Below are 12,992 nucleotides of genomic sequence, written 5' to 3'. Positions count from 1 at the left end.
TGCTGCTAATACAAGTAATCTCGTCGGCACCACCGACGATGTAGATAAACCTGCCGACAGCACACACTCCTGCGTCTCTACGGTGACGCATGATGGGCGTGGTCATTTTCCATTCGTTATACTCAGTGCAAAATTGTTCAACGGGACACATGGGGTCATCTTTGCTCCATCCACCCACTGGACACAGACACACACACACACACACACAAACAAAGTCATCATGAACACCAGTGCTTTGCAGGATTCAGATTTGATGATGATAGAGTATTAATGATGTACAGTTAATTTTCCTAAGGCCTGACAATTCGGAGACAATGACTCACCCACATACACCACATCTGATTGTGAGGGTTTGGCTTTCCTGTTGTTTTGACTGGCAGGTATAGCTGAACCTTGAGGCTCTAATGACCTATTAAGAGTTGTAGAGTCCAAAGTTTCTCTACCCATGTTTACCCACATTGAAAAAAATACAAAGTTGAATGCACAACCATAATTTGTTATTTTCATACCTCATGGTAGGTGGTGGAGTGTTAACAACTTGACCCATCATGACATTTGACCAAGTAAAATGGACTAAATTGTCCAATTTTGACTAATGTATCTGTTTTAAAATGGATTTATCAATAAGTACATCACTTATGTTTCATAGTATAGCACGAAGAACCACAATTATGCACTTGCATTTTACAATCTGATTATATCAGTAAAATCAATAAATCAGTGTAATACATTAATACTGTACCTATATGAAAAGAGAGTCTTGTGTTAAAATGTTATAGTCAGATAATAATCCCTGAAGTCTCTAAAAGATGCATTACTTACCCATTTTGTGTGTAGACCCCCATATCTCACAGTGTCCTGTGAAGACTGCTGTCCTTTGTCCTCCTGTCTTCTCGTCGTTCCACGTCTCCTCTCTCATCACATGTCACTGAGGAATTTAAATGCCTGTGAACAGCAGTTAAAACAACATGTCCAGTTGACAGTCCGTCCACACACACACACACACACACACAGAGAGAGAGAGAGAGAGAGAGAGAGAGAGAGAGAGAAGGCAGAAAGAAAAAAACTTGGTGAGACGTGCTTGATATTTTGGGATATCAGGAGAGCTACAGAATGGGAAGGAGATAAAGAGTTACCATAGTGTCCTGCACCAAGAACTATCTATCAAGGAGATGTTGAGGGGTGGGGGGGTGGGGGGGTCGTAAAGGTCATTTGTGTGTGCCTGCGGGTGATGAGATATTCCTGTCCTGACGAGCTGATGATGAAGTCCCTGGTCGCTCGTCAGTCATCATACTTCACATAATATCATCACCCATGTACTTGACACAACCACTTATGTGCACACACACAGTACCCAATCCCCCGGTCATTAAGGTCATCAAATAGAAACTAAATCACAAAGGATCATGAAGGGAAAACCCTTATGTGCTCAACACATAGTGATTCTATTTTTGAATTTTGTTAGTCTGAGTTGCAAAGCCTCAATATTCTTCTCAACTTGCATGAGTCAATACAATGCTATCTGGCAGGACTCGACTCACTTAAAGGACACCGGAGGAATGCTGCAGTGAAATCTAACCAGTCTTGTGAGTGATGACTTAATGATGACTTTACCCCTTTCCCATGAAACATCTGAGAGACAGAAGTACAGAGAAAAAAAATAAGAGAATAAGAGCTGTTTTTTATATCATAACCTCTACAATTATAAATATGTCCTCGCCACATGCAACATAGCATTGGACATCGGACACCCTCTGCCTGTATGTCTCTTTGGATGAACTTCACATCATGAAATCTTAGCAATCCAGTGCACGGCAGGTGGTTGTCCACTCCCTGTATAAGTGTGAGCCAGGACTCCATCACATTCTCACAGCAGGCACCTTACCACAAACTTCACACACACAGACACACACACACATTGACTCATCCACCCACTCACACACACTTCTGGGAATACATTCGGCACAGCTTTAATCCAAATTACCACAGAGCCAAACTGGGTCGTTCATTCAACATTTTAATAAATAGAATTAGGTAAGGAACTACTCAGATACCATCTTTGTGTGATGAGTTGTACTTTCAGTTGTATGAAGTATTAATGATCACACTATTTCACAGAACTTCATGATATCCTTTTCACTAAAAAAAGGATATATCAACTGTAACATAATATGATCTGTGCGACTTAAACAGCTCAAATGTCTTAAAAATTTAAAAATTATAGTCCACACCTGCTGCCAGCTCACATGGACTGACATTCCAAACATTGCTACACTACAGCTGGTATATGAAGAATGTATTTCACCAGGGTGATCGGTTGTAAATGGTGCAGAAAATGCAGTAAAAGTACAGTATGCACAATTAGGTTTAATTATTGTCCCTGCGTTTTTGCTGTAATTTACACAATAGGTATTGCTTGTATTGACAGGGAGGTAATTTGTTAAAATATGTCCAAGCAGTGATTGTATATATTGTGTTCTAATGGCATGGCTAATGGCTTAGTTCTCTTGATAAATGTGGTGTTGTGTATTGCAATGCCGTAGTGGTTTAGCAATGTGAAACCCAGGATTTGAAATGGCCACATGGTTATTTCAGTCAAAACATTTTCATAAAGGTCATTTGTCAATATTTCTCAGGTAAGTATTTTGATGCTTACTTTTACTGCAAGTGTCATACCCAGATGGGTTGGTTGATTGGATGACAGCGATTGTTTATTATTTTTATCTGATTTTTATTCCTTAATTTGTGGGAAAAATTGGTCATGTGGAAATGCCATTCAATTCAATAGAACTCCATTGGGTTGTTCTAGTTGGCTTGGGTAATGAAACCACACTTACCAGAACACAAATGCACGCACAGACACTACATCAGCTCTTGTCTTGACTGTCTGGTATGTAGACACCAAGCAACAGGTGCAAAAGGTGCTACATATGATCTTGAGGAGATAAATGATGACATGATAACCAACTAAATACAGAACACATGTCCTATACAGACATACACAGTGAAGTGTTGACACTGACTTTGAGAATTGCAAAAAAGTGATCAATCCAAGAACTGTGCTTTATGGTATCATCGATCTATTAAGAAATAATTTAAGAATTTAGTAGAAGCCTTAAGCAATATCTCTGTCTTTATATCTTAAGTAACCACTTAAAAGTTTATTGGATGGCTATTGCTTACTGCTTAGAAGTATATAGAACAAGTATAACTAACCTCAGTGAATATATTCACAGGTTCACAGCCTATACATACAGTATATATTTTATTTTCTCATATTAAGACTTTGGATATGTGTTAGCAAGAAGTTACAAAACTTCTCTGGGGATAAAGGGTGAGTGTCCTCTGATACGTACAGCTGTTTTAAACAAGACAGTTAAGACAGAAATATCACATCTTAACTTTACTTTCTGGACACAGATTATTACATATCATTTAATACCACTATTATCAAATTATTATATGTACACATGGCATACTCCTTCTTTTACTCTATATAAAGCATCCTAACTTACACACACACACACATTTAATTATTTATTTAAATCCACAAATCACACACACACACACACACACACACACACACACACACACACACACACACACACACACACACACACACACACACACACACACACACACACACACACTCTCTCTCTCTCTCCAAGAAAAGGGAATGAATTATTGTGTTGTTTTGAAAGAGGTGTTGTTCCATGATGTTATTTTGTGGTTGGAAGACAGATGGTGATGCAAACTCCTGTGATCATCAATCAGAGGGACCTGGAAATACTGTTCCGATTTTCTGTCTCAATACAGACAGTGAGATCAAAAGGGCCTCCTGTGAACAAGGCAAAATCAGCAAAACAGAAGAAGAGGAAGACACACTCACAGGTCACAGCAGTGGCACATACAGTACATGAAGGAATTACCTATGAACTGTTCTAGTAAAAGATCTGGAACATAATGGCTGTTTTGAAGACTTGCAAGGGCATTTCAGCGGAACAGGATAGCATACTGATTGATGCCATAATGGAGTTAACAGTGTCCAGATCTGGACCATCACAGGACTATCAGGCCGTACCTCCCACAAGTACACAAGGCAGCATACATTTTCTTTTACAGCTATTGTCCCCGGCCTTGCATTGTCCATTTAGCATCCTTACTGTATTTCATTTTTTTTTTATGTCACTGACACTGATGCATCTGTTTTTTTTTCTCCTCTTTCTCACCTCTGTTCGTATGGTGCGACTTCCCTGCATAGGGCATGTGTTGATATACAGGTTGAACAAGGAACTTGGGTCAGAAATATCCAGGTTTTGATCAGAATCAACGCTAGCCTCCAGGCCTGCCAAACCACCAAACACCACAAGCATATGCCTAAAGAAGGAGAGAATAGACTATGAGAATGTAAGACAGAGGATGCAAGGCAATAAGGCAAGGCAACAGAAACAATGAAGCAATGTTCAAGTTATATACACCATGTCTTTATAGGACTTTGCTATTTCAAGTATACAGCCAGTTTCCTGCACCTGGATTAAGCCTAGCCCTAAATCGAAAGATTTTGATTAAAGTTTTCTTTTAGTCTCGGGCAGGGGCCGGGAACTTATGGCTCTTTTGTTGACTGCATGTGGCTTGCAGAGAAATTTGAGCAGAGATTTTGTATCGCTGTAAGTTAAGTGGCCAAAATAAGCTAATATTACACTATTGTGATAACACCCACGGAATTGAACCTCCATTGAGCAGCCCAACACTGGACGTCGTCACATCAACATCAAACTCTTCACATTCAATCTCTGTACTTCCTTGCTTACTCGTAGGTTACCATTAAAGTTCATAAAACATGTCCATAAGGGGAAAAGATCATAACTACTGTGTCTCCAGGTCGAGTAGACAGGCTGGGTTTGTATCAAAATCAGCTCAGCAGGAAAAAACTTTCAAAGTTTTCTTGAGAGGTATGCTGGTGTAGGTGTAGGCTATGCTGCAGGTGACACGTTGTGCAAAGACAATCTTGCTGTGTTTGCTAAAGACAGGATCAGTAGTCAATAGTAAATAAAGACTTGAACCTAACAATTATAGCCTTATACAGAACAATAGTGAAAGTGTATGCCTACTATTAAAAATTCAAATTACTATATGGCTTCTAACTAAAATACTTGGTATTTTTGACTCCCCCTGGCTTAGGAAAAGGCTCAGTCCATGTACAAGAAACCGACCCATAGAGCCTTAAGTTGTTGATTATGTGAAGTGTGTTAAACCCAACTTAAAGGAGACCTAAGGGAATATAGCAGAGAGGTAGCATGGTTGACCTGAATGGGGATATTGTAATGTTGTCTACATTGCTTCCCTTCTCAGAGGTTCCAATAGTGACGTCATAACCTTCTTTATAAGGGCATTCAGTAAATACAGCACCTGTACACACAAGAAGAAGAATATATAAAGACAAATACATATAAATACCAATCAAACAATTGGAGTATAGTTCTATACAGATGTGCATAAGTTTAGGATTGACATTCTGAACACGGTGCTAACTTACTGAGACAGGAAGAAAGTCGGACAGTGTAACCCCAATAAAGCCCTTTTTCTGTACGGGGAACATGAGGAGCCACCACTACACCTTTATAGCGTTTACCACCTGCAACACACACATACACACATTGTATTATTTTATTTACACCGAGTTGACTGAGCTGAAGATAGAAAAAGGGATGAGAAGATCCTACAACTCTTTCTAACTGCAAATTTCAAAAGCTACCATTATTAAGCCACTTACCCGAGTCCTGATTCTTGTTGAGTTTCACCGTTACTCTTAATCCTGGCTTAAGCTGCTTATCAATCTGAACCTCCTACAAAACGAAACACACGAACACACACACACACATACATTAAAAAACACATAGTGACAATAGTGACAAAATACACTAAGTTACAGAAAGACCATGGAAATACACACACCTTCCTCATGCCACAGTCCACATAGGAGCCCTTTTCTGCCTTACAGGGCCTATCAAGAACCAGGCCTTCCCGAAACACTGCCTCCTCATCCATACGCATGTGATGTGGACTATCTAAAGGATTCAAGAGACCTGCGCACAGAGACACACATTGGACATATGCAAATATGTACAGGACCATGCAGGTGTACGCATGCTTGTGTGCTTGCCATATTTGAGGTATCAAAAAGGGTGACTTACCTGCAAACTGTAGGTCCTGATGTTTAGGGAAAAATGCTTTCCTCAGGTACCTGATAATAGAGGAGAAGGTGTAATTACAAAACAAAATATATTTTCCTATACAGTCTCTCTCTTTCCCCCTGTGTGTGTGTGTGTTTCACTATAACTTGTGGGAACAGAAGAATGTGCTTCTGGGACTATACTTACTGTGGACACTCTAAGTACTGGAGAATGCGTGCAAGCTGGACACATGCTCTCCCTTTCTTCCCGACACCATTATACTCTCCTTCAGTGTTTCTTTAATGATAACAATTTACAAAAGGTTACAAAAAGGTTAGGGTTCAGGGTCACAAATAGTTTTAAGAATAGTTCTGGCCTGTACTGGATGATTTGTGTGACAGACCTCAATAAATAAATACTCACTTCACATCCTCTCCTTGTTCATCAAACACAATTACTTCATCGACACAGAAGACAGTGCAGGCACGAGCGATCTGCCCTGCCAGGTACGTGCGCAACTCAGGTGACTGTGCATTGTCCAGCACAGAGCCCGGCAGTGCCACACTCAATGTATATGAGCGACCTGACAAAGATTAACACATTTTATAATTAATATCTTGTGTCTGCTTTTCAAAACACAAAGGAGTGTCTTTTTTTGTGTAGATTATACCAAATTGATATTTGAATGTCCCTTAAGTGGACAAGATGCTTACCATTACTCTTCTCCTCCTCTTCCACCTGAGCCTTTTTTTCCTCCAGCTCCTTCATCTTCTGTTTCTCCAGCTGTGTAATGAGTCTTTCCTCCTTCCGCTTGCGCTTATCCTCCTTCCCTGAAGAGAGCACATAACCAAGTTACCCTTCTCTGTTACCACTAGATCAGTAACGTTATTGATGATGCAAGTCTTCAAACTCACGTTCTGCTTTCCATTTCTTCCAGTCAACTCTGTCTTGGGCCTGTGTTAAGAAAGCATACGCCTATTATCTACGTTTCTGTTTGGAACAGACCGTGAAGTTTGCTTAGCTAACGTTACAGTCACTTGAAAACGTGTTTACGTCGGAGCCTAAACACACGCTGTCCGTGTAGTTCTCTGAGTATAAACTATCACAAATGTCATATAGAGGCAACTACATCACTGCAGCTCCTTCATATTCAACAAGTTATTTACAAATATCTATAAGATCAGACAATTACCTCTTTAGAAAGTCCCCCTGGCTTCTTCATGGCATGTTTTTCCGACATGTTCACATGTGTGTGTTTCCTTGAAATCATTCCCATAAACACAGAATGCAAACATTTGAGTTCCGTTGGCATCATAGATGTCTATCTCCTCATGAAAGAAATATATTAAACTTAACGTGGTCAAATAGCATATTTTACACTTTTCAAATAGCACACTTTACACATAAAAACCATTAACTACATTCCAACCATTTCGAAACTATATTTAACAGAGTGTAAATCAGCCAAATGTCTTCACTCGGATGTTTTAGGTTGTAACACTTCCTTTTCAAGCAAAGGCCTCCGGTGGAAAACATCAGACACCGAGCCTTAAAATTAGTACCAGAAATAGTATTCCCCGATTCATTTTTTTAACATCAGAAGAGTTCTACCGTTTGTTGGAATACCTGAACATTAAAAGTAATCATGGTAAGTAGAAATATAACTCGGTGTACAGACGAAAACGCTGTTCTTGTCTAGTTAGCAAAACATGCTATCAATCGAAACGTGGTGGTGGCATGGTAAGTGCTCATGTATGACGTTGGCCTTAGCTTGTTCTCTGATGTCTCTTGACTGATATATCGAAGGGAGTTTTCATAAGATTTGTTTAAATAGCTGCTACTCAATTAGTGTTGGCTACGATGTAAGTAACAGGCGATGGAGCGCTATGTAGCTACATGTTCTAGTTAACCATATGGGGTAATTCAATGATATAAAAAGCAAGCCTATACGCTAGTGTTTTGTTTATCTGCAGCTGTTAGTAGCAAATTGTGATAGTGATTTCAACTTCGACATTTCTAGTTACGTGAAAAGATCAGGAATTCCCTGTTTTTCTTGATTGTCTGGTATAAATAATACCAGCGTTTTAACACGTTGTAGAAGATACCCTACTATTTAGCAAACGTATGACGTCAACTTTTCTAGTGCCCATACCAGTGGCCATGAACGTTGTGAATATGCATTTACAATGTGTTGACAACACTTACATTACAGACTTATTTGAGCTAGCCTTATCTCAAGTGTCATTTGCTCAGCTTGAAACAAAACATCACGTCATCCAGTAATCACTTGTGTTCAGATATTTCTGTTACTGATTTATCTTTTTAGACTTACCATATACATTATTGTTTTTTCTTCCACGCGATGCAAAGCCTAATGAATAATGCTGTTTGTTTTTCCTATGCTTGCAGCCTCAGAACGAACATATTGAGTTGCACCGTAAACGCCATGGTTACCGCCTGGACCACCATGAGAGGAAGAGGAAGAAGGAGAGCCGTGAGGCACATGAACGCTCTCACAAGGCACGCAAGATGATTGGCCTAAAGGCCAAACTCTACCACAAACAGCGACATGCTGAGAAGATCCAGATGAAGAAAACGTGAGTGAGCTGAATGGAATAAATAAGCGAATTTAAAATGCTTATTCCCCCCCCCCCCCCCCCCCCCCCGATGCATATTCATCGTTGTGCGTGTATCTGCTTGTTCTAGCCTGAAAATGCATGAGCAGAGAAAGAGCAAACAGAAGGATGATGAGAAGACACCAGAGGGAGCTGTGCCAGCGTACCTGCTGGACAGAGAGGGTCAGTCGCGGGCCAAGGTCCTCTCCAACATGATCAAACAGAAGAGGAAGGAGAAGGCTGTGAGTATTCATTCTGAGTGATCACCCATTCATTTTGAATACTCATATACCACTTTAGAAATACTGTAATTTAAATAACATGGTTGTTTGTGCTTTTGTATGACGAGAAATGTCTATTATGTTGTTGGTGAATTAAATAATAAGGTTATCACTCTGCGTTTGTTTATAGGGTAAATGGGAGGTCCCCCTGCCAAAGGTGCGGGCACAAGGGGAGACAGAGGTTCTAAAGGTGGTGCGGACAGGCAAGCGTCAGAAGAAGGCCTGGAAGCGTATGGTGACCAAAGTCTGCTTTGTGGGTGATGGCTTCACACGGAAACCCCCCAAATATGAGCGCTTCATCCGACCTATGGTACATAGACTGTCCTACTCATTCTGTGTTCTTTTCTGTACAGTTTTGTTAGTAGACAGCTAGTCAGTTGTGGTTCCTGATCAGTATGCCGACGGTGGCAGTTGAGAAGATTTAAAACCTTATGCACAAAGGGGTTACCACCTACAAACTTGGAAAACCAAGACTAATCATATTTTGTTGTTCTTCCTATAGGGACTTCGCTTTAAAAAGGCTCACGTTACGCATCCAGAACTGAAAGCCACATTCTGCCTGCCAATTCTGGGTGTGAAGAAGAATCCCTCCTCGCCCCTTTACACAACACTAGGTGTCATCACCAAGGGAACAGTCGTTGAGGTCAATGTCAGTGAGCTCGGTCTTGTCACACAAGGAGGAAAGGTCATCTGGGGTGAGTGCAGCTGTGTTTGTATGAAATTGGCCCATTGGCTGTTGCTGCTGAGTGCACTGTAGATCTGCTGACTATGTCTGCTGCTGAATGTTGAGTAAGGGATAATATGTTGTCCGCCGGTAATTATCGGAAAATAAGTCCCGACAAGGCGAACAGAACAGGTTTTGCTTCGACCTGAAGGGACTTATTTTCTGATAATTACCGGCGGACAATACATTATCCCGCTTATTATACGGCTACTTGCCAAAACCAGAATAGAAACTTAACACAATGTGTCTTTCAAAATGACTTGGCTACCGTTTCGTGGCTTCCACTGACAAAATAAATAGTTCGCCACACAGACAGAAGATGATGTGAATGGAACTTTCTGCAGCACTCTGAAGAGCCGTGTAATAATGTTTATTATAGGAGGGACTCAATTGAATAACACACACCTAATGGTTTGCTGAAGTTGTAGTTTTATTTTAAAAATGATGCCTGATAATGTGTTGCACTCTCTTATCACGGTCATTTGTTGTTTCAGGTAAATATGCCCAGGTAACGAACAACCCAGAGAATGATGGCTGCATCAACGCTGTGCTGTTGGTCTAATGGATCTTGGCTAAATTATCTGTTCCTCTGGAAGCTGCTGTTATGCATTTACCAGCACTGTAAATGTCTGGTGTCCTCCTAGAGTGTCTTGTAATCATTGGCAAAAAAATGAGGAATTATGAGATACTGCTGTACAACCAGATGAATCCCAGCAACTTTTGGAGTCACTTCTGCAGTGGCATGTATTATATTTGAGAATGTTCTGTTTATAATAAAAAAAATATTAAATTGACTTGCTGAATGTGCTGAACCATTTTTATGAAAAAGGAGTCAAGCTGACTTTCCGTTTAGGGCCACTGTTTTTCCCATGTGCATAAACGCACCATTAGATACTATCAGTGAATTTTAAATCGCAGAATAATGAGATCATTGGCCTAAGAAGAGCAGCCTCAAAGCCATGAATGACTTAAGACCCATAACCCTCCCTTGTCATGAAGGCCTTTGAGAGGATTGTAAAACCTCACATTATCTCTTCAGTTTGCATACCGTGCTAAAAGAGGGGTGGATGATGCCAAGGTCTTATTGATCAATGAACATTTTAAAGGCACAAATTCTATTGCCCGTCTCCTATTTATGGATTTCTTATCTGCCTTTAACACCATGCAAGCTCACATGCTGGCTAAAAAACACACTAACTGTTTCTAGCTGGATCATCAGCTAATTCTGTGGATCATGGATTTTTCTCACCCAAAGCACAGAAGGTGCTGGTCAACAAAAGGTTCTTTGACATCAGATACACATCCACTGGCTCATCTCAGGGGTGTATCCTCTCATTATGACCGACGCGCAGCGAAGCGGCGGTCATATAGGTTTAGTCAGATTTTTTTCTTTTATTTTTTTTTTCTTTTCTTTTTCGCATGCCCAAATTTCCGTCAAGGATTCCCGGGACACTGAAAGACCGGGGTACACAAAACTTGGTGGGCATGTAACCCCACATGGATAGCATGGAACCATCGTTTTTCGTTTTGATCTGTAGCCCCCCCGCTGGACTGGACCCCCCGAAAGGAGGGTAGGGCAGACACAGTTTTCTGTGAATATCTTGAGAACCATAGGGTTTAGGAGGACCATTTTTTTTTTGCATGTTGATCTCAAGGTGCCATGTCAACCCATTCCATAACCACTCATTTCATGTATAGCGCCACCTAGTTAAACACAAAAAAGTAAAAATGAGGTGTTGTAATCGCAGGTATCTGTGACCTAACATAATCAAAACTGCACGAAATTGGAAGTGTAGGATCATTATGACACCCTCTGTATGCACGCCAAGTTTCGTGGAATTCCGTTCATCGGGGGCCACATAATAAATTAATTTATGTTACTATACACCAACTGGCCTGTAGGTGGCCGGAGACAGTTTTCTGTGAATATCTCGAGAACCGTAGGGCCTAGGAGGTCCACCTTTTTTATGTATGTTGGTCTTAAGGGGGCATGTCAACCCATCCCATTACCACTTATTTCATGTATAGCGCCACCTAGTTAAAAATTAAAAAGCAAAAAATTAGGTGTTTTCATCACAATATCTCTGGCTGAAAAGGTCAAAACTGCACATAATTAAAAGTGTAGGATCATTATGACACCCTCCGAATGCATGCCAAGTTTTGTGGGGGGCCTTACAATAAAATAATGTATGTGTACATTTAGTGACGTACACCAACAAGGATTCCCAGGACACTGAAAGACCGGGTACACAAAACTTGGTGGGCATGTAACCCCACATGGATAGCATGGAACCGTCGTTTTTCGTTTTGATCTGTAGCCCCCCTGCTGGACTGGACCCCCCGAAAGGAGGGTAGGGCAGACACAGTTCTCTGTGAATATCATGAGAACTGTAGGGACTAGGATGACCATTTTTTTCGTATGTTTGCCTCCAGGGGTCATGTTAACCCATTTCATGTGCACACATGTGCACAAACAGATACACACACACACACACATACATTCACAGTAATCATACATATGACACATACTCACACAGTAGACATATGTACGCTTGCATGCACAGGCACATACGCAGGCACACACACAAGCACGCACACACACACACACACACACACACACACACACATAACATAAACATGTACATGTACATGCACACATGCACACAATTCAAGAATTTCTCAGAATTATGAACAGGCAAGATGGAGGTGGGGTTGTATAAAATGAATTTAACTTGTGAAATCTATGAACTAATCATGTTTTGGTACTTGTTGTCTAGCAGATATTAGTGAGAATTGAGTGTGTATAATGCAATTTAGTGAGACAGTTAGAATCATATAGGCCTTTCAGCGTGATTTATTTTTGTGGAAAAAATGTGCTGGACTGGGCGGCGGTCATATTTTGTACCGCTCTGCGGTACATCTAGTTGCTTTTCATCTTGTATTATAAGTAAGTATATATATATACTCTTTTGATCCCGTGAGGCAAATTTGGTCTCTGCATTTATCCCAATCCGTGAATTAGTAAAACACACTCAGCACTCAGTGAACACGCACTAATCCCGGCGCTGTAAGCTGCCTGCTAAAACAGCGGCGCTCGGGGAGCAGTGAGGGGTTAGGTGCCTTGCTCAAGGGCAATTCAGCCGTTCCTGCTGGTTGGGGTTCGAACCAGCAACCTTCTGGTTACAAGTCCGACGCGCTA

General features: G+C 40.8%; 2 protein-coding genes across 2 annotated transcripts; one reads left to right on the top strand and one right to left on the bottom strand.

Annotated features, from left to right (window-relative positions):
• Window positions 1-3,388: 3,388 nt before the first annotated feature.
• Window positions 3,389-7,433, bottom strand: spout1 (SPOUT domain containing methyltransferase 1). Its single transcript, XM_076283173.1, has 12 exons — window positions 7,366-7,433; window positions 7,088-7,127; window positions 6,887-7,003; window positions 6,597-6,756; window positions 6,381-6,470; window positions 6,195-6,244; window positions 5,956-6,086; window positions 5,774-5,846; window positions 5,537-5,635; window positions 5,307-5,409; window positions 4,230-4,377; window positions 3,389-3,838 (listed from the first exon to the last, which is right to left on the bottom strand). The coding sequence occupies exons 1-12, from the start codon at window positions 7,411-7,413 to the stop codon at window positions 3,767-3,769; spliced, it is 1,131 nt and encodes a 376-aa protein (XP_076139288.1). The 5' UTR covers window positions 7,414-7,433; the 3' UTR covers window positions 3,389-3,766.
• Window positions 7,434-7,680: 247 nt separating this feature from the next.
• nsa2 (NSA2 ribosome biogenesis homolog (S. cerevisiae)) lies at window positions 7,681-10,587 on the top strand. The gene is made up of 6 exons (XM_076283672.1): window positions 7,681-7,821; window positions 8,583-8,770; window positions 8,880-9,030; window positions 9,200-9,379; window positions 9,572-9,764; window positions 10,288-10,587. The coding sequence occupies exons 1-6, from the start codon at window positions 7,819-7,821 to the stop codon at window positions 10,353-10,355; spliced, it is 783 nt and encodes a 260-aa protein (XP_076139787.1). The 5' UTR covers window positions 7,681-7,818; the 3' UTR covers window positions 10,356-10,587.
• The last annotated feature ends 2,405 nt before the right edge of the window (window positions 10,588-12,992 follow it).

Source organism: Alosa pseudoharengus, unplaced genomic scaffold (assembly GCF_046254945.1).
Source record: "Alosa pseudoharengus isolate Yale_2024_CS ecotype anadromous, Long Island Sound unplaced genomic scaffold, YU_APseudo_1.1 YU_APseudo_1.1_scf_14, whole genome shotgun sequence".
Classification (NCBI taxonomy): domain Eukaryota; kingdom Metazoa; phylum Chordata; class Actinopteri; order Clupeiformes; family Clupeidae; genus Alosa; species Alosa pseudoharengus.
The sequence above is the reverse complement of the archived record's forward strand: the minus strand, read 5'-3'. Positions and strand labels throughout refer to the sequence as shown.

What these genes read in the sequence shown, in the direction of transcription:
- spout1 (XM_076283173.1), bottom strand. Translation starts at nt 7,413, where the DNA reads ATGTCGGAAAAACATGCCATGAAGAAGCCAGGGGGACTTTCTAAAGAG. An exon ending in CAGGGGGACTTTCTAAAGAG is followed by an intron (nt 7,128 to 7,365) that starts GTAATTGTCTGA and finishes TTCTTAACACAG; the next exon opens with GCCCAAGACAGAGTTGACTG. An exon ending in CCGACTTTCTTCCTGTCTCA is followed by an intron (nt 5,410 to 5,536) that starts GTAAGTTAGCAC and finishes TTGTGTGTACAG; the next exon opens with GTGCTGTATTTACTGAATGC.
- nsa2 (XM_076283672.1), top strand. An exon ending in AAGATCCAGATGAAGAAAAC is followed by an intron (nt 8,771 to 8,879) that starts GTGAGTGAGCTG and finishes TGCTTGTTCTAG; the next exon opens with CCTGAAAATGCATGAGCAGA. An exon ending in AGCGCTTCATCCGACCTATG is followed by an intron (nt 9,380 to 9,571) that starts GTACATAGACTG and finishes TTCTTCCTATAG; the next exon opens with GGACTTCGCTTTAAAAAGGC.